General features: G+C 37.9%; 1 protein-coding gene across 1 annotated transcript; it reads right to left on the bottom strand.

Annotated features, from left to right (window-relative positions):
- Positions 1-11,895: 11,895 nt before the first annotated feature.
- LOC131152939 (probable galacturonosyltransferase 4) lies at positions 11,896-20,997 on the bottom strand. The gene is made up of 9 exons (XM_058104906.1): positions 20,422-20,997; positions 20,303-20,337; positions 20,110-20,151; positions 19,907-19,985; positions 19,468-19,712; positions 15,008-15,276; positions 14,448-14,805; positions 13,645-14,220; positions 11,896-12,564 (listed from the first exon to the last, which is right to left on the bottom strand). The coding sequence occupies exons 1-9, from the start codon at positions 20,522-20,524 to the stop codon at positions 12,289-12,291; spliced, it is 1,983 nt and encodes a 660-aa protein (XP_057960889.1). The 5' UTR covers positions 20,525-20,997; the 3' UTR covers positions 11,896-12,288.
- Positions 20,998-22,057: the final 1,060 nt, after the last annotated feature.

The raw sequence follows: 22,057 nt of genomic DNA, 5'->3' as shown, positions 1-22,057 counted from the left end.
AAGCTGAAGAAGTGTGAGTTCTGGTTGAACCAGGTCGCGTTCTTAGGCTATGTGAAGTCTGAGGGCGGTATTTCCGTTGATCCCAGTAAGATTGAAGCTGTGGTCGATTGGGCTAGACCGAAGAGTGTGCAGGAGGTTCGGACTTTTCTCAGACTGGCGGGTTACTATCGTCGGTTCGTAGAGGGTTTCTCTGAAGTTTGACTGGACTGGTGATTGCGAGCAGTACTTTCTTGAGTTGAAGCACCGGCTGGTTACTGCTCCAGTATTGACCATTCCTTCGGGAGATGGGGACTTTGTGATTTATAGCGACGCGTCTCTGAAAAGTTTGGGATGTATGCTTATGCAATAGGGTAAGGTGGCAGCTTATTCTTCTAGGCAACTTAAGGAGTATGAGAAGAATTACCTTATGCATGATCTGGAGTTGGCTGCTGTAGTTTATGCCCTAAAGATCTGGCGACACTACCTGTATGGTGTTCAGTATGAGATTTTCACTGACCACAAAAGCCTCAGGTACTTTTTCATGCATAAGGAGCTGAATATGAGGCAGAGGCGGTGGCTAGAGTTGATTAAAGACTACGATTGCACGATTAGTTATCACCTAGGAAAGGCTAATGTGGTAGCAGATGCGTTAAGTCGGAAGTCAGAACATGCAGCAGTATCCGTGGTTGTAGCTCAGCATCATGTTAGATGAGATTTGGAAAGCCTTGGCATGGAGTTGGTGTTTAGTGATCATCAAGCTTTTGTTGTTAGCTTGGTGATCCAGCCGACTTTGTTTGATCCTATTAAAGCCGCGCAGGCTAGTGATGCGGAGTTAGCTGAGATTGTGGAGAAAGTGCAGCAAGGTTTGGCTGCGGACTTTAACATCTCTGACAGAGGTGTGTTGAGATTTGGGACTAGGATGTGTGTTTCAAATGACGATGAGATCAGAAGGACGATTCTGGAAGAAGCGCATCGTTCTTTGTATACGGTACATCCGGGTAGTACGAAGATGTATCGAGATTTGCGCGAGTCCTTCTGGTGGTCTGGTATGAAGAGGGATATTGCCCGGTTTGTGGAGCAGTGTCTGACATGTCAACAGGTAAAAGCTGAACATCAGAGGCCAGCAGAGCCATTGTAGCCTTTGCCTATTCCTGTATGGAAGTGGGAGCACATTTCCATGGACTTTGTTACCGGATTACCGACAGTGCTTCACGGGCAGAATTCTATTTGGGTAATTGTGGACAGGTTGACAAAATCTGCTCACTTTGTACCCATGAAGGTTAGCTATCCATTGGGTAGGCTAGCTGAAATGTACGTGCGTGAGATTGTGAGAATGCACGGGGTACCAGTATCTATTATTTCAGATCGGGATCCGAGGTTTACTTCTCGATTTTCGAAGAGCTTGTAGGAAGCATTGGGAACGAAACTTACTTTTAGTACAACGTTCCACCCCCAGACTGATGGACAGTTGGAGAGGACAATACAGATCTTGGAAGACATGTTACGGGCGTGTGTATTGGAATTCGGTGGTAGTTGGATTCAGTTTCTGCCACTAGTAGAGTTTGCCTATAACAATAGCTTCCAAGCTAGTATAGGGATGGCACCGTTCTAGGTTTTGTATGGTCGTAGGTTTCAATCTCCTTTGTATTGGGATGAGGTCGGTGAACGTCAGGTTTTAGGACTTGAACTCGTGCAGCAAGCATCTGAGAAGGTAGGTTTGATCTGGGAGAGCATTAGATCGACTCAGAGTCGGTAAAAGAGTTACGCGGATGTTCGCCGCCGTGAGTTAAAGTTCGAGGTGGGGGGTAAGGTATTCCTTAGAATCGCTCCGATAAAGGGAGTGATAAGATTCTGAAGGAACGGCAAGCTGAGCCCGAGGTATATCGGACCATTCGAGGTACTTGAGCGAGTGGGTCCGGTAGCCTACAGAGTTGCACTACCCCTAACACTCTCGAGGGTCCACGATGTATTTCACGTATCTATGTTGAGGAGGTACATGTTGGATCCGTCGCATGTTATCAGTTACGAGTCTTTGGGACTTGAGGATACTTTAGCGTATGAGGAGATACCTGTTCATATTCTGGATCATAAAGTTCAGAAGCTTCGTACCAAAGAGATTCCGTTAGTGAAGGTATTGTGGCGGAACCATGAGGTTGAGGAAGCTTCTTGGGAACTAGAGATAGAAATACGCCGGAAGTATCCACAGTTGTTCGAGTAGTATTTGGATAGCAGGGCAATATGAGTATGTTTGTATGTTCGTAATCATTTGTTATCGTATTGTATTTAGTGGAGAGTCCTGTAGTATTGTGAGCTCCTGAGATTGTGTATGTATGTAACCACGGTATTCCTCTGCCATAAGTGAGGGCATGTATGTATGTATTGTACCGGGGCTGCGTATAAATGGCCACCGTATGCTTTAGAGAGTGTATGTATGTATTGTAACGGGGCTACGTATAAATGGCTGCCGTATTCTCTAGAGTGTGTATGTAGGTATGTATGGTGACAGGGCTGCGTATAAATGGCCGCTGTATCCTTTAGAGTGAGTATGTATGTATCGTACAGGGACTGTGTATAGATAGGCACCGTTTCATCTCAAAGAATGTACGTATGAGTAGAATGAACGTATTTGTAATGAAAGATTGCAAATTTCGAGGACGAAATTTTTGTAAGGAGGGGAGATTGTAAGAACCCAAATTTATGTTGTACAGGATAAGTATGTGAAGAGGGGTAAAAATGGGAATTCTGCAGACTTCATCGACGAAGCCAGAATTCGTCGACGAAGGTAGTGGATTTCTCGTCAACGAAATTCAGAGCCTCGTCGACGAGAAAAAGCCGAGAGGCGGTAAAAATTGGAAATATCAGGGTTTGTTGACGAGGCCAATGGTTCGTCGACGAATTTTGTGAAGACTTCGTTGACGAGAAAACCAATTCGTCGACGAAATCCTCCGGGTCAAAGGTGTTATAAAAGGATATTTTGAGTTTTCTTCATTCCTAAGTTTTGGAATTCTCTCTTTCTCTAAGATTCGAAGCTCTTTTTTTTCTCTCTTCGATTCCTTCACCTTTTGTCGCCGGATTTACAAATCCAAAGTGATAGCGAGGATCAGCAAAGGATTCTCTACGTTTCTACTGGATCGGAATCTCGATTCGAGCGATTTCGGGTTTCGGGCCAAAATCGAGGTAAGGCTCGGTTTTCATTTCTGATTCGGTATATGTTTAGTAGTACGGATTGTAAGTATGTTTAGTATTGTGGTTTGTAGATTTCGGAGTCTCGGTTCATGGTTTTGAGGAACGTAGAGTTCGTAGTGGATTTCGGGTACAGGTAAGGGGATTCTGTTTATGTCAGTACATTTTTGAAATTAGGATCGATAAGCTTATAGACTACGATCGTATGTATGTTTTGACTACTTATTTGGGGAAATCTATCGGGTAAAAATATGGGATTTTCACGTTACAGTTTTCGGGAAAGTTTGGGGATTTCGGGCATCATCTCTATTTTTGTTTGGAAAACTGTTGTTTGCGTTAAAACTGTATTATTGAGGTGACCGTAATCCATATTTGCATAAATTGTATACTTGGAATAGTAAACGATATGATTTTCCGTAAACCAAATAAGTGTGGTACGTATGAATGTATGTATGTTGTTCCAGATATTTGTGAAACAGCTATGTGGCGGTTTATTACTATACGCTGAAATGTATAGGGACGTGAGTTCCCAAAATGATTCCAGGTTGTGTGAAATTGGCTAGTGGCGGCTAATTACCGTACGCCAAGAGTGGCTGGCTTTATATCCAGGGTGTGAAATACCACCAGTATGGTTCGGCTGGTCACCGAAGATGTGATCTACACCGTTTGTAGCAATGGATTCACAGTGGGCCTGGGTCGTCGCAGCGTAGTTGTCACATGGCAATGTAATCGGGGTGAGAAAAGGTGACCTTGTGTAGTTGCGTATGTAACAATGGATTCACTATTGGGCTTGAGTCGTAGATCTTCGTAGTTGCATGTGTAGAAACGTAACCACTGTGAGACTGGGTGACCTTGTGTAGTTGCGTATGATGCAATGGATTCACCATTGGGCCTTGATCGTCGCAGTGTAGTTGCGTATGTAGCAATATAATCGCTGTGAGACAAGGTGACCTGGTGTACTTGTGAACTAGTGTGACGACACTGACCGTATGTATGTATCTATGTATGTTGGGTATCGTATGAACTGGAATGAGTTTTTGTGAAAATACTGGAACTGTATGGAATTGTATGGAAACGTTTGAAACTGTACGAATTGTTTCAATTGTATCGTATGTATAGTGTTATGACGTATGTAAAATAACACTGGTATGCCACACACTGATATAAACTGCTTTCTTTCTTACTGAGACGTGTCTCACCCCAAACGTACGTACAATATTTTTCAGGGCCTTTAGGAAGCGGTAAGTAGCATCCTAGCGTGTGGAAGCAAAGGTGTTGTAGCTACTGCTAGTACCTTCTAGGTACGAGTTTCGGTATCCAGGTTGTCAGGATGGTTTTTGTAGACACCTGGCGTATGTGTTGTAATTATGGGGATATATGTCCTAGTTTGTATAGACTCTGGTATGAACTTATTTATTGTATGAAAGACCATATTCCGTTGCATATGTTGATGAGTATGGATGATTGTATGTGTGTATATAGGGCATCTATATACTCCACGGGGTCGGATCCTCTTTGTATGATGTATCATGTATGTTTTAATTGATACAGAGACATGTTAGGTTCCTAAATTCACCTCCGGGTCCCGTTTCCGGGTTCGGGGTGTGACAGTATATATATATATATATATATATATATATATATGACAGATTCAATAGAGTTTTGGTATTGTGCCCATTGTTATATGATATGTATGAAATTTATATTTTCCGTTGCTTATGTATTAGAAATGTATGACAGGTATATCTCCGGTACCCATGGGTCCGGGTTGATCATGACTATATTAGTTTAGCAGGATATCAAAGTTATTATGAATGTTTTTATCTAAAAAAATAATGATAAATAAATATGAATATACGTATATAGTAAATGGGCAGGTTGTTACACTTCCTTTGCATATTTATGCTGGTATATAAATATTTCATTTTACTTTTGACATACCTACATATCAAGAAAGAATGTCATCCTCCCAAGGTCTGTCATTTCAAAGACATGTTTCATTTCTTCTTTAAACTTGTCATCAGCTCCTTGCTACTTCCTGTAACGAGTATATCATCAACATATAGAGATACCACAAGTATTTCATCATTAGTATTCTTGATATATAAAGTAGATTCACTTAGACTTTTTTCAAAGCCTAAGTTCACTAAGTGTGCATCAATTCTACTATACTAAGACCTTGGAGCCTATTTTAAACCATACATGGCTTTTTTCAGTCGATATACCTTCTCCTCGTGTCCTTGAAAAACAAACCCTTCAGGTTGCTCCACAAAAATTTCTTCCTCCAAGTATCCATTCAAAAAGGCTAACTTGACATCCATTTGGTGTATAACCCAACCTTTTGTGTATCAAGAACTAGCAACATCCTTATGGTATCCAACCTAACAACTAGGGCAAAAGTTTCAGAAAAATCTACCCCAAACATCTGGGCATATCCCTTGACAACAAGTCTTGCCTTGTACTTGTTTACAGAACCATCAGGATTGAGCTTGGTCCTGTAAACCCACTTGACTCCTATAGCTTTCTTGTGTTTAGGTCTATCTACCAACTCCCATATCTGGTTCTTTTCATTCATCTTTAGCTCCTCCTTCATTGCAACTATCCACTTCTAATTAGTTGCAGCTTCTTCATACCTTGTAGGCTCCATTACAGTAACATTACACCTTTGATAAATGTCAGAGAGTGATTTAGTTCCTCTAACAGGTTCATCATCCATATCATCATTCTCCTCCTGAACCTCAAGCTTCTTGTTATTCTCCCAACTCCAATTATCTAGCTCAAGGAATTGTATATCCCTACTGACAATTACTTTGTTGCTTTGTGGTATGTAAATCCTGTAGGCCTTTGAAATTGAGCTATAGCCTACAAAATCCTAGATTCTGCTTTTTTGTCCATTTTGTCTCTCTTAACTTGAGGGATATAAGAGAAACATAGGCAACCAAATGTCTTTAGATTAAGTAACTTTGGTTTATAGCCATACCATGCTTCAAATGGGGTCTTTTTCAGCAAAGTTTTTGTTGGCAATCTATTTAGTAGAAAAAACTGTTGTATTTATAGCCTCGGCTCAAAATTTCTTTGGCACCCCTTTGTCATGAAGCAAGCACCTTGTCATCTCCATAATTGTCCAGTTTTTCCTCTCCACAACACCATTCTGTTGAGGAGTGTAAGGTGCTATCAGCTGATGTTCGATGCTTGCATCTTCACAAAACTTGTTAAATTTTTTAGCGGTATATGCAGTTCCATTATCAGACCTAATCACCTGCATTTTGCATTCACTTTGAGTTTCAACCCAAGCTTTAAACTTCCCGAAGATGTCAGCAACCTCAGATTTAAGCTTCATAAAATAATTCTAGCACATTCTAGAGTAATCATTAATGAAAGTAATATAATACTTACTGCCATTCAATGATGGTGTTTTCATTGGTCCTCCCACATCTGTGTGTATTAATTACAGCCTCTGTGTAGCCCTCCAAGCCTTGTTTTGTTGAAAAGGAAGTCTAGTTTGCTTCCCATACTGATAAGTAGCACATTTAGGAGACTCCTCCTCTAATTTAGGCAAGCTTTTTACCAGATTGTTCTTCTTCATGAAAAGTAGAGCGGCATGGTGGAAATGCCCCAATCTCTTGCGCCAAGGCACTGTATTGCTATCTTCTTTGGGTACAGCAGCCTGCTCCTCTTTCATCAAATCCAAGGCAAAGCTTTTGCCTTTCATTTGAACATTGAACACCTCTATGCCTTTTGTATCTTTAATCACACAAATTTTTGTCTTCAAACAGCACCTTATTGCCTTTCTCCAACAACTGAGTAACACTCAAAAGATTTTGATTAATTTTAGGAACATATAAAACACTAGAAATTAATTTCAGACCTGTGTGGCCTTCAATTGCTACTGTTCCTTTGCCTTTTATTGCAATGTGTGCTCCATTTCCAATTCTAACTTTAGAAATAGTAGTCTTGTTAAGCTCTCTAAAGAGCTCTCAATCATAAGTCATGTGGTTTGTACAACCACTGTCTATAAGTCAGCTTTCTGTGGAGCTGTTGGTGGCAAAGCATGATACCACAAACAACTACTCCTCTTGAGGTTGATCCTCAGCAGCCTTGGCTTCTCCTTCTTGTTGTTGAGTCTTGCATATCCTTTTCATGTGCCTAGCTGACCACACTTGTGACATCTTACATCTGGCCTCCACCAACACTTATTCTGTGGATGATTGGTTTTTTTGCAGTAGGAGAAAGGTGGAAAGACTTAAGTGTTGCTACTTTGACTATTTTTGTTATTGCTTGCATAACCTCCAGGCTTGTTGTTTTTGTTATTTTTTTTTTTGCCACCATTGTTGTTCTATGATTTGGCTTGAAAAGCACCCTCCATAGATCCTTCTTGCCTCATAAGCCTCCTTTGTTCTTGTGCCTGTAGTGCATCTGTAAGAACCTGAATCGTGATATATGGATTAATTATATAAAAGAAGAGTAAATTAGTAATTGAGCAGAGTTCGTCGACGAAGTCTAGGTGCTGCTCATCAATGAAATTCAGAGGCTCGTCTATGAGGAGAAGCCGAGGGATTTCGGGAAATCGGTAATATCAGGTTCGTTGACGAGGTCCTTGTCTCATCAACGAGCTATCTATATGGCCTCGTCTACGAGGACGCCATTCGTCGACGAGGGCGGCCAAGTCAAAGGGGTTATAAATATTAGTTTCCTTACTTCCAGGCTAAGTAATCTAAAAAATTCTCTCCCTCTCTCTCTAGAACTTGAAGATCACTCTCTCTCTACATTTCTTCACCATTCCTCGCCTGATTTGTAAATTCGACGTTACCACATTGATCAGGGCAGGATTCTTTTCACAAATAGTGGATTGGAATCTCGTTTCGAGCAATTTCGGGTTTTGGTCTAAAATCGAGGTAAGACTCGGTTTCCATTTCTGTTTCGAAATATGTGTAGTAGTACGAATTGTAAGGAAGTATTGTTCTGCGTTGTTTAGGTTTTGGTGTCTCGATTCGTAGTTTTGAGAGCCGTAGAGTTTGTGATTCAATTTCGGGTTAAGGTAAGGGGATTCTGTTTATATCAGTTTATTTTTGAAATCGAGATCGATAAACCTGTGGGTTACGATCGTATGTATGTTTTGACTACTTATTTGGGAAATCTATCGAGTAAAAATACAGGATTTTCGGATTACAGTTTTCAGGAAAAACAGGGATATTGAGTATCATCTCTACTTTGTTTGGAAAATGGTGTGTTGTACTTAAACTATATTATTGAGGTGACCGTATCCATATTTTTATAAAACTGTATGCTTGAATTGGAAAACGATGTGATTTACAGTATACCAAATGAGTGTGGAATGTATGGTTGTATGTAATTGTTCTAGGTATTTTGTAAAACAGCTAGTGGCGGCTAATTACTGTACGCTGATGAGTATAAGAACATGAGTTCCAAAATGATTCCAGATTTTGTGAAATTAACTAGTGGCGGCTAATCATCGTACACTGAAACAGCTATGTGGTGGCTAATTATCGTACATTGCGCCATATACTAGTTCATTACTGTGGGCGAGAGTGTCTGACTCTATATCTGAGGGCGTGAAATATCGCTAGTATGTTCCGGTTGGTCATCAATGGGTGTGAGCTACATCGTATTGGCGACGTACCGCTGTGAGGCTTCGGTTATCACAAGGTTTCGGTTGCTTGAGTGTGACAAGTGTCACACTGACCGTATGTTTGGGTATCGTATGTACTGGAATGGATTTATGAAAATACTAGAACTGTATGGAAATGTTCGAAACTGTATCGTATTGTATGGTGTTATGTTTTAGGTAAAATAACATTAGTATGCTACACACTGATATAACCTACTTTCTTCCTTACTGAGCGGTGTCTCACCCCGAATGTATATACAAATGTTTTCAGGTCCTTCGGGTAGCCGAAACTAACATCCTAACATCTGGAAGCGGGGGTGTCATTTAGGTATAGTTAGTGCCTAGATAGGTACGAGTTTTGTAATCGGATTGTCGTGATGGTTTTTATAGACACCCGGAGTATATTTTGTAATTATAGGAACGTATATCCTAGTGTTGTATAGACTCTGGTATGGTATGTTACATGGATAGATTGAATAGTTTTTATTGTGTATTTGATGAGTATGGATGTGTATGTGTATGTTTTGTAGGGCTTCCATATACCCCACGGGGTCGGACCCTCTTTTAGTATTGTATCATGTATGTTTAATTGATACAGAGACAGGTTAGGTTACTATTTTCACACCTGGGTCCCATTTGCAGGTTCGGGTGTGACAGCATCAATAATTTTGCTAAGGTAATGCTTGACAGATCTTTTGAGTTTTCCAAAATTGAAATTGTAGCCTCAAACTTTTTAAGAATTGTGACTAGGACCTTTTGAACAATTCTAGAATAAAAAAAATCAAAACCAAGGAGTCTTACCTTGTTGACAATGTCAAAAAGTATGTCAGAATATTCCTTTACTGTTTCTGATTCTTTTATCTTTTGTATCTCAAATTCTCGGATCAAATTCAGCACTTGCATCCCTTTGACCTTTTCATTGCCTTCGTATTCTTGCTTCAAAAAATCCCAAATTTCCTTGGTTGTTTTCAATGTCATTATTTTGGTAAAAATGGTGGATGAGACTGCTGCAAACAAGGTTGTTCTTGCTTTTGATTTTCTTTGCTTCATCTCCTTTTGATTTTTGATTTGTGCAAGAGTTGGATTGTTTGGCAGGCGTGGAACTTCATATACCTGTTCAGTAGCTTCTATAGATCATTAGCATCAAGATAGGCTTCCATTCTAATAGTCCACATCTGATAATTTGTTCCATCAAACACTGGAGGTGCAATTGCAGTGAAAAAATTTTCTGAATTCATTATGAATATGTTGTTGTGTTTGCGCTCTCTCAACCTCACAGATCCCTCAAGACTATAGCTCTGATACCAATTTGTTGGATATTTAAAAAACTAAAGACTAAGGATAATAAGAGAAGGTGATTTAGAGACTACAGAAGGCTAAATTTTATTGAGCAACAAACTATATATTTATACAGCATAATGAAAACTAAATTGCAGAAAAATTTACGACTTGTTGAGCATAACAGTTAAGTGCCTAAAAGATAGCATGAATACATGGTTATAATCCTAAAGAATAACAACAAACTAATTTGTCTCCTAAAGAATAGTAACAAATAAAACTGATTCAATTCCTAAAGAATAGTAACAAATAAAACTGATTCATCTCCTAAAAAATAGCAACAAATAAAGTTGATTCAACTCTTAAAAAATAGCAACAAATAAAACTGATTCAACTTCATGAGTCACGCCAATCAACAGTCCTCTTGCTCTGCTAGCCGGGTTCTTGTTGCTTGAGTTGGTATTAAGTTGGACTGGCTCAATGCTGCATGTAGTTCAGTCTTGTGTGAATTGTTGGTGTCGTTCTTGACTGAATGTGGAAGGATTGTTCTAGTGGTTGATTTTTATATTCTGTTGTCGAAGGATTGGTCTGAGGTTGCTCTTCAGCTTTTGCACAGTTGGTGTGATAGGGCTATTTTTCTCTGCTATGGAGCCCATCTCTCAAGATTGGTGTTGTAACAAGCTTGAAACTGTTTTTCATAATTCAATTTCACCTTCAACTCATTTGGACAATTATTTGCAGCAACATTTGTATACTTACTAAAAAAAAATTAACATTTTCAGGGGGAAAAAAAAATCCTATTTTATCACTTTTTTCTCTAATTTCCCTAAATCAAAATTTTAGAACCGAGACTAAGGCGCCACTCCCGAAGTATTTTGTAGATGATGGCCTAGAAGATATTCCCCCAAAAAGTCCAGGACAATTTGAGGCATTCTGAGGTGTTTCTCTATGGTGGCTTGCAAGTCTAATCACGAGGCATCAAACATGGGGAAACAAAAAACACTCAACAATGTATCAAGAAGGGGGGAAAGGGGGCAATTAACAATTTAGAGGGGAAGAAAAATTGAAAAGAAAGGGAAAGAAGAAACCCAAAAGTCCCCTTTTTCTTTAAAATAACAAGCTAAAATCATCCTCAAATTAATCCTAGCCTCCTTTCATGATTTGTAAATGAATGAGTAAAAGACACTCCCCTCCCTTGAAGTTGACAAAAAACATAGAGACCTCACATTAGATTTCAAAAATCTCACATTCCTCTCTTGAGGTTTTAGAAATGTCACATACCTCCCTTGACATTTACCAAACACATAGATCTTTCTTTAAAACCACCTTGTCTTTTCTCCAAAATGAAAAAAAAAAAAAGCTTATCTTTTTGTCAAATATCAAAAAAGGTTCTTCAAATTCTTAAAATCTAAGGAAAGATTTTTGAAATTTTTGAAACCTCGGAAAAGGTTAGTGTCTTGTCCTAAATGAAATGGGAGTTGCAAGGAAATAAAATGAAAATTTGAATGAAATTCGTCATAATGATAAACTCAAATCCATTCCATTTCGTTCCTACATACGAAACATATAGTTATGACTAATCAAGTGCCCATCCTCATCGTTTGCTAAACAATATTTTGTCATTAAATTTTAATACTTTTACGTTAAAAATCGTAAGGGTGAAAAGGAACACACAAGGAAGATAAATTACCTTGGGGAAAATATGGGTCCATCCTCCCACTTTATTTTTGACTCGAGGTTAAGTTACAGCCATTACCAAACAAAAATAGTAACAAGAAATTGGCCCTGAAAGCAGGAACGTGGAAATCCAATTGCAACACCTAGAATACCCAAAGACAGCATTATTTTTTTATTAAAAAATGATAAAGAAAAAGAAAGAACAGCAACAGGAAGAATACTACTACAAGACAAGTATAATATACATGGGCCTAAAGAAGACATTATACACTTGCAACTACCTCCCAAGAAATACAAATGCATCTGCTGTTCCACAAATCAGCAACAACTGGATGCATCATATCATGAATTGTGGCACAAAATCTACAGTGCTCTTAAAAAGGAGAAAATAAAAGAAAAATGTTTACAGAAAGAATTGAACTCAAAAAGCTTCTTGCTTAACAAGAACTCACAGTGAATAGATGCAGAGCTCAAAAATATATAAATGGGCACAAAGGTACTTGGAAAGAAACATAATGATTAATGATACCACAAGGTTTGCATTATGGATTGATGTTGCACTCTTGCAGATACACGTGATCATAATCAACAAATCTTGCCCAGTAGTTTCTGAACTTGGGTATGCTGATCTCAAGCCAGGGTTTCATGTTTCCATTGTAATGTATCACAGCAGCACGTTCGATTTCCTTCTGACTAACATTTGGATTGTAACCAAGGCCCAGGACATGCCAAGATCGATCAAGAGGACAAGTGCGGTTCCAAAATGTTATGAGACCAGGGGGCAGTGTTCCAAGCTTCCACAACTGTCTATCATGATTCTGTGCAACAAAGCAATTTTGCTTCAAATTTTTAAACAAGATAGAGCACTCTGGGTCAAATTTTCTCACACAGCATTATATACTCCACTAACCAACGTACAGAAAATTTGTTCAGCAAGAGCAATGGACATGCTACCAATCAGACTGCAACAAGGTTAGCCAACCAGGACCTAAGTCACCCAACTCAAGTCCAACTTAGTCTCAGCATCCCTTGACAGGATTTCAATTTTCAAATGGCTTGGGTTAGAAAAAATCTTGTGTAGGGCTGGAATAATGGAATAAAGTGATTGGCAATCCAACCCAACTAGTGTGTGCATGTGCATGGCCAGGGTGTGTGTGGGTGCATGGGCGTGTGTGTGTGGGTGTGTGTGAGAGAGAGAGAGAGAGAGAGAGAGAGAGAGAGAGAGAGAGAGAGAGAGAGAGAGAATGGCTTGTCAACAGGAACACTCTAGATTTGAACACGCTAGGCATCAGTGAATCTCAACTATGTGATCAAGCTACAAAGCATTTGGGCATTCCTTAAAAGTCAATCAATTTTTCACGTAGATTCAAGATTATAATTAAATTTTAAAAAGTTAGTTTGTTTTTTTCCAGCATTCTAACATAAGAGCAAGACTATATTTATGGTAAATAACCCCATTTCTAAGTATTTAGTAACTATGAAAGCAAAGGGACTTATGCATTCAAAATGCCATGAAGAAACATAAAATGCTGCAGTCAACATTGATGGGACTTTCAGTGTTTAAATTTCTGAAAATGTTATGAATAACCAAAACTGTAACTGGATAAATCCAGTAGCTTCCTTAAGTAGCCAACACCCAATCAAAACCACTCTAAGCATAACATGTTCACAAAACACTAAATTGTGGTTTAAGATTTTAGTTGAGTTGAATAATGGTATTAGAGTGATGATGTGGCTTCTAAGATTAGCTTTATATTTCCTCTGTCAAACTCAGAGAGGCATAGTTTTGCTTACTGATAAGCATAAAGACACTTTCACGTAGTGATCCAAAAAAAAATCAGAATCAGAACAGGCACAAGACAATCCTACCAAAAAGAATCTTGAAGCATATTTCTTACCAGCTTTTGCCATTTGTGGTAGACCTCTGTGACTTTTTGCCTCTTCCATTCCTCCAAATCAAAAATATTCATCCCATAAGCCCATCCACAAGCATGAGCATTAAAATTCTTAGAAATGAGAGGATTTGAGAAGTTGAGATAACGGTCAAAGCGGTGAAAAATTTCTCCACAGGTCTCAACTGCACCATTAACATTCCCTTTTAGATCAAGAGACCAAAGGCCACTCAGATCCTTCCGCACTACTACATCATCATCCAAGAACAGCACTTTGTTGAGTTTGGGGAATATCTCTGGCAGGTAAAAACGAAGATGGTTCAGGATAGAAAGGTACTTTGGGTTCCGGAACTTCAAATTAGAATCAGAATTAGCACGATGAGCCTTGAAATAATAGTCTATCATGGATGGAGAGCTCAACTGCTTGAGCACTGGACTATAACTAGTATTCAACCATGTAAATTCTTCAACATTCTGAACCTGAATAGTGGCTTTTCCTGGTGGATTTGCAAGAAACCACATCCTCATCGCTGCATAATTGAGCCTATCGGTGACAATGTGAAAAACATGGTTTGATGGATCCTGCCAAGAATATCTTCCAATGTTGACATTAAGAGCTTCAGATGTTAACCAAAAAAAAAAAAAAAAACAGAAATCTCAAACTAAGAAGTTTGCTAAGAGAACAAACAAGGGGATTTCAGAGGGGAGTAAGGGACTGATCTTAGAACAGTCCATACAGATTTTTGCGCACTTTCTTCAGCCTCTTTTGTAACCAAAGGGAGCCTCAGATGTTAAGCAGACAGATTTACCTTAGCATGGGAAACAGTCGAGTTCACAACAACTGCTGCTGCCAATATATTATCCGAAAATAGTGCATAGTGATACAGCCTTGGGTCTTCTAAATTCTCTTGATTTGGAAAATGCTGTTGTGAAGAATTTAAGGCATAGTAGTCAGTTGAAAGGCGTAATGGGAGACAATGAAGACCTTTAGGAAGCGTTTTTGCAGTTAACTGTGTCAAAAACATGGTCTGCTTCTTATGCACTCGAAGCTGCTCTTCTGTTGAGTGAAGGATAGCACGGAGCTTCTTTACAACAGTAGCACAATCATCTTGAATTTGCTTGCCTTTAGCCAATGTTTGCTCCATTGCCTTTAATCTCTCATTGATACTGCATTTGAAACACATAATTGTAACTGGAGTAAATAAATATGTGAAAATGGAAAGTGGAAATGGCTTGATCCTCTGAAAATGATAAATTGCTGCATACCATAACGCATCAATATCAATTAGTGATATGAAAAGAAAGGAAATGACAGTATCAAAAACAGGCCTATATCATTATTATTATTATTATTAAAAACAAGACTTACTTCCTTGGTAGCTCAGGAGACTTGGTTGCATCATCAACTGTTCGTTGAACTTCCCTCATCCGTTGTCGGAGCTCCCTTATAAAGTGTGGATTGTTTTTTGTAGCTGCAAGAGAAAGGTACACCTTTGCTCTGATGAGCTGATCTTTGAGGCGTCGAACCAGTGCATCAGGCACAGCTGCATCACTCTGTTTCTCAGTTTTAGGCTTTATGGATTCTTTTGTATCAACTTTGCCCGAGGTTTGAGAAGATCGCAGATCATGTTTCATTTCCTGGAGGCAGAGGAAGAAAAGAAAATAAATACACACAAGAAATTGCACACGTCTGCGTGTATGTATATCTATACACAGACTAATCTGCATGCTATAGAAAAAATAAGAAAAAACCAATCCATTCAAGGAAGTGCATGATAATTGTGAAGATTCTGTGGCATAAATATATTTCAAAATACATACAACAGCCCATGCCATATGGGAGGATATAATGTACATTGTACACAACCTTAAATCCACACTGGGAGAAACTATTTTCAATTTTTCAAGACTTGAAACTATGGCCTTTAAATTTGAGACTAACATCCTTAGATTCGGTCAAGGCTCACTTTCATCAAAAAATACTCAGCTATTAATTTAAAAAACGAGAAGTCTGCAAAACTGAAAATTTCTTCAAAAATATTTCTCATGGTTAGAAAATAAATACCATTCATTCAGTTGAGCAACATAAATGTCTAAATCAGAGTTCAAAACAATGAAAGGAGGACAACCAATGTCTGGTTCAATTATATATGTTCTATAGCAAGAAAATCCAACACATTAAAATGGAATATATCAGCTTTAAGAATTTAGAGAAGAAATCTTAGATTAGAGGCAAATTGGTGTCAGTTAGAAGAAGAAGAAGAAGAAGAAGAGCAGAACCTGCAGGGGAGAGAGAGAGAGAGAGAAAGAGAGAGAGACAGACAGAGAAGGAAACTGCAATCTGTTTCAAAACAATAACTGTACAATAACTTACATGTCCAGCACTTATACCCACTACTAACTAGAACACATATTTACATAAAGGCCCCAACAAAACAAGAAGTTACAAAAATAAACCTAAAGTACTTAAATACAAAAAATAAACCTATATTGACTAAACTTCTAAAATAACAAGACTTTCCCAAACTAAAATATAAAAACCTAGATACAATATGAACATCTAAAATCCTCCATTGGTGGTTCTCCATCACTAAGTTTAAGCAATGGAATGAATAGTCAGACCCCTTCGAATATGAAGACTTTCAACACCACCACAAGCAATAGATTACTACAATAGAATTTACAAGAAAAAACATTATCAAAACTCTCTCAATCAACAAAAAAAAGACCTATGGCACAAATTAGTTATTTCTTAACACTGAGAGCCTAAAAGGAACCAATAAGGTTATGTTGATTAAGAGACTGTCTATTCCTACGATGGATCAATCATAATAGAAAGATATGACAGCTTACAAAAGAGGCTAGACACAATATGAACATCTAAAATCCTCCATTGGTGGCTCTCCATCACTAAGTCTAAGCAATGGAATGATTAGTCAGAAACCTTCGAATATGAAGACTTTCAACACCAACACAAGCAATAGATTTCTACAATAGAATGTACAAGAAAAAACATTATCAAAATTCCCTCAACCAACAGAAAAAAAAAAAAAAAAAAACTATGGCACAAATTAGTTATTTCTTTACACTAAGAGCATGAAAGGAACCAATACGGTTATTGTTGACTTTTTGAGTCCGAACCTTGTTTTGATTATGGCAAACCACAGTATCTCATTTGTTTGCTAAGTGTATGAATAGGTTCATTTTTCTAAGCACTGATGACAGATGAGAAATGGAAACCGAAAAGTATTTGAATGCGCACACCATTCGGCGCAATCCATGAAATTGCAAAGGAGCAAAGCATGAAGTTTCTTGTTTGTTTCAAGTTGTATTGTATTTCATTCTATTTTTCTTTGAGTCTGTAATAATCCTTAGTCTGTAATAATTAATGCATGACATGCATGGTAGGACTATAAGCTCAAATGACCATAGGAAAATCAATAACCATAGAAAAGACTGGTTGACCGATGCCAGATTTTTAGGCTAAATTAAAAAGCCTAAGTTGCAGACTGACCATAGGTCCCTACACACCACATGACAAATCCCCTCTATCCTTCAAATCATACCATGTGTATCAGGGGTAAATTCTAGCAATAATCTGGACCTAAAATAAAATTTGAATGGGGCTCGGTCGACCGAACCTAGCTGTGTATATTGAGCTCAGTTGACTGAACAAGTCAGAGGTCAAAAGTTTGACCAAGGTTCAACCGACCGAATGACTTTTGAATATATCTTTCACAGTCGACCGAACTGGCTCGTGTTTGACTCCCAACTATTCAGCCGACAAAACCTTTAGTTCATTTATCACTGAGTCGACCGAACTATATTTTTAGTAGACCGAACTTAGAATATAGTCGACCGAACCTCGAATACCTTCAAAATCGCCTTAATTCAATCGTCTATATCTGTAGTTCAAAAGTGCCTTAGTCAACCGAACTTGGCAATTGGGTCGACTGAACTTACAATATAGTCGACTAAAACTCTTGAGTTGCTAGAATTTTTAACCGCGGCAACTGAGATTAATTAAGGGTAAATTGGATTAAAAACTTATTAAACAAATTTAATAATTCCCTTTATGTCCCAACGGTCATTTTTTTGATAGCGTCTATATATATACCCTCATTTGCAAAAATTAAGAATTGATTAGCACTTTGATTAAGAAAATTTTTCTCTAAAATATTTTGAGCTACTCATTCCTATACAAGCCTATATACCTCACCTTTTACTCATTCCCTTGCAAAATCATATTGAGTGAGAGTATCTTGAGACTACCTACATTTCCATTGCAAGCTTATACTCTCTCGTGTGTGATTGTTTGTTGATTTTTTAAAGAGCGTTAAGCTCAAAAGGTTTTCCTCATAGATTTAATTCATAAATCCATTTCGTGGGGAAACTTTTATTAGCTTGTGAGTCTTCACATTTTTATCGCAAGACTCTTGAGCTTCTCTTGTGTTTTCTTTAAAGAAAATATTTTTGACAAGCTAGTGTTCTAAATATCTCTCGTGCTTGATTTTCTAGAAATCTTTTGAGATATTTGATTATAATGTTGAAATCTTTGAAATCCTATTTGTCGTTGATATACTTATACATATTGTTTCAAAGATATTATCATAACACACTCTCACACTTTGATTATCACACTGACATTAACTTGAGAGTAGTAATATTGTCTTCACTAAGCTTATAGATCTTATCATATTGAAGTGCATTGGTTATTGCTTGTGCGTATTTGTACAAATCTGCTTGTATTAGAAGCATCTTTATTTGTATGCAAATTTTATATTCATTATTGTATTTCAAGCGTGGCCTAAGGGGATGTTGATCTAGCCCGCAAGGATTAGTTGTTAGAGTCTTCCACGCCCTGTATGGAGAGTGTGTAAAGGTTGAGGTCAGTCCTGATAACTTGACCTAATTGTAACTGGTGCTGCTCTACCCGTTAAGTGAGCATTAGTAGCCTCAGGCTTGCGAGCTGAGGCGGGGACGTAGGCAGTATTGGCCGAACCCTGATAACATATCGTGCGTCTACTTTTAATTTCCAACACTTTATATTCCTTCGCATGTATGTTATATTTGATATATTGTGAATACTGTACATCATTTAATTTCCACATATTATTTTTATCTACGCAATTGGTATATGCTTAGAAAGACCCTAGGTTGAGGTATACTGCTGTTGGATTAGTTATATCTAGAAAGAAATAATTTTAAAATTTCAATTCATCTCCCCTCTTGGGGAATACACCAATTCCAACAGTTATGTTGATTTGCAGACTATCTATTCCTACGAATGGATCAATCATAATAGAAAGATTTGATAGCTTACAAAAAAAAGATGTGGAGTCATCATAATGCCAACGACAATCATAAATCTTTTTATGAACCATAACATGGACTAAATAATAAATGACTATTTCCAAATTCCACCAAAGGAATGTCTGTCCTAATCATATTCCATGTTGGATGTGTTAGGACAAAGGAGTCTATGCATGGGCTTGACATACATTAGTGAGCATCAACTTGACCCAAAAACTTAACCCTATCCATAAATATAAGCACTCATCCTCTACTCAAATTTTTCAATGTCGGACACACTCACAAGTGCAATTTTCAAATGGATGGAGTAACAAGTGATTCAGCACAGCTGACTTTTTTTTTATTTTAAAAAAAAAAAGTCTTTTTACATTTTCATCTTATTCTATTGTTTTCCTAGAAAATAGATAAAAACTGCAGTTCAATGACTTCCATCCATATGTTCATTATGTTTTGAAGAAGTGAAAATTGGTAATCTCACAAATCCAAAGAAAATTAAAAATAAAAGCATTAGTTTACCATATTTTCAGAGGCACTAAGGGATGTCTTCCAGGGTTTTTCTTTTTTTCTCTTGGAATATTTTTTTGCTTGACTGCTTCCATTTTCACCAGTTGATTGAGGTTTTTGCAAGAATCCACTCTGATCTGCTCGATGAACCCCATCAGTTACCTGCCTGATGGGGTGTTCCTTTTCAGATTGATCTTCATTGTCCGTTGTATATAATGCTCGGGATTTATGCTCTACAGATTTCTGTGATGGCAAATCTGAATAACAACAAAATCAAGAGGGGAATAAAAAAAAATGAAGCGAACGCGGTAAGTAAAGCTTTTTATTTTTTTGGATGACGTATGACTGCCAATGTTAAATTTCTTTAGCCAAAATTCAACATTTAGCATAATAAATAATGTATCTACAAAAGAAAAGGGGGGGGGGGGGGGGGGGGGGGGGAGAGATTTACCTTGAGCTGAATTCCTAGTATTGGTTGAGCCGTCGGAGTAGATAATCCGGATTGGCTCTTCTAGGGTTTTGAAGGATTCCTACGCGTTTAACGGAAATCCGAAGAGGTTCAAAATATAAAAATGATGATGACGATTATGATAATAGAAAAATTGAAGAAATTAAGATCTGATATTCAGTAATGCTGATCTCCAAAAAAAATACCTGCGGAAGCAGATTTAGTTGCCTGATATCACCCCCAAAAGCCTGAGCAAAGAGCACGAGAAACTTTCGGAGTTAGAAAAAAGGCAAAAAAATAGGTGTGAGTGTGTGGGTGTGTTTGGGGGGGGGGGGGGGGGGGGTGAGGGTTTGAACAGAGAAGAAAAAGGAAAAGGGAGGGGAGGAGAATTGTACTCACGAAGGTTGAAGCATCAGTGATGAAGTCGTTTCTGGCTGCATTAGATGAAAGAATTAGCAAGAAAATTGGGAGAAAATTAGGGTGATCTTGGGAAATGTAACGTAAAGAAAGAAACTCACAAGACCAGGCCTTGCTGAATCGTGCGAGTCGATCAGTGTAAAGAACGATTGGGGCAAGAACCGTGACGAGCAACATCAACATCACCCATTTTCTCAGCATCATCTTCTCCTCTTGTCCCAGAAATGTGTGTGTGTGTGTGTGTGTGTGTGAGAGAGAGAGAGAGAGAGAGAGAGAGAGAGAGAGAGAAGATGCAGTCTGAATTTAAAGAAAGAAAAAAGAGCAATTCAGTACAGATTAAATCTGTGATGGAGATCGGAGTCAGACGAGAGAGCTTCACATGTTTTTGTTGCCCAAAAGAAAAGAACAAAAAAAAAAAACGCAACTGGGGTTTCGGGTGGGGGAGAAGATGGAAGAAGAGAACAGACGTTGCTTGCTGCTTTGCTTTCGTCCAAAACAAAAATTTTAAAAACAAAAATTAGAACTAGAATAGACAGAGAAGAGAAGAGGCAGGAATGGAGGCCGGAGAGGAGCGGCGATTTGGATGGGAAAGAGAGCAAGACGAGAAGATGAGGAAAAAACAATAATGCGGATTGCTGTGGGGACAATTTAATAAACGTTCCTTCTTTCTTTCTTTCTCTTTTTATTTTTTTTAATATATATATATATATATATATATATATATATATATATATATATATATACATCTATACTTTACTCTCCTTCCATATCTTGTGTCGGTACGTGGTGTGGGACAATCCTGCTAATGTAGTCATTTCACTCATTATTATTATTTTATCTTTTATTATTAATTTCAAACGATATTAAGAAGAAAATAGTTAAGAGTCAAGAGTTTTTTTTCTTTTTGGATACAAGGTGTTTTAAGTAATTATGTAGTTATAAAACAACCATTGAAGTTTCTTAAAATATTTTAGCCATTTGAAAAATTCAATCTTAAATTTGAATCTTGAATTTGAGTTCAAGAATTATTACAATTCTTCATTATTTTAATATTTTTCGATTAATTTTAATTAGCATCAATTTTTTAGTGTCACGAAGTACTTAAGGAAATTTTTTCAATTGATCAATTATCATTCGCCTATCAAACAATGCATATTTTTTTTACAAGTGGTACGTAAGTGTAGCATTACTGTTACTTTTAACTTGAGATCTTTCATCTCTTATTATTTCTTTATATTAGTATTGTTGCAGGATAAAAATGGTAATGACCTGTGAGACTGCTCTCTGACTTTTGATGACCTAAAAAGGCTAAAAAAAAAAAACATGATTGGAGGACCTGGGGTGTACTCCGGGGGATCACTCTGATGCCTAAGTAAGGAGAATGTTTCAAAGAGATTGAACGTAACAGTAAGAGTGGGTTAAGAATGACTTACCTTGACCTTTTGCCCGAGTCCCTACTTATAGTGGTTGAAGTTGACCAGAAGGTGTATGATCATTTATTAATCAATTATGGCGCGAGTGTGAATCGCTCTGACCTTTAAGGAGCTAATGACAGCTGTCGGTGGTGCGGGCGTGGATTGCTCTAGCCTGCATGAGGTTGACTCCTTCATAACAGCTATCTTTAAGCGATAATGACCCCTATTGCAGCTGCTCCTTAATGCTCCTTTATGGCAAATGGATTGTTTTGAGCCTGATATATTTAGGGTATATCAGTTGTCCCCCCCTTAGTTTCGAATT

Source organism: Malania oleifera, chromosome 4, assembly GCF_029873635.1.
Source record: "Malania oleifera isolate guangnan ecotype guangnan chromosome 4, ASM2987363v1, whole genome shotgun sequence".
In the NCBI taxonomy this organism is placed as follows: Eukaryota; Viridiplantae; Streptophyta; class Magnoliopsida; order Santalales; family Ximeniaceae; genus Malania; species Malania oleifera.
Note: the sequence above shows the minus strand (reverse complement) of the source record. Positions and strands in the feature narration are given on the sequence as shown.

Coding starts and splice junctions, on each gene's coding strand:
- LOC131152939 (XM_058104906.1), bottom strand. CDS start 20,524: ATGATGCTGAGAAAATGGGTGATGTTGATGTTGCTCGTCACGGTTCTT. Junction 19,986..20,109: donor AACTAAATCTGCTTCCGCAG/GTATTTTTTTTG, acceptor TTAAACGCGTAG/GAATCCTTCAAAACCCTAGA. Junction 15,277..19,467: donor TTAGTGCCTCTGAAAATATG/GTAAACTAATGC, acceptor CTCTGCCTCCAG/GAAATGAAACATGATCTGCG.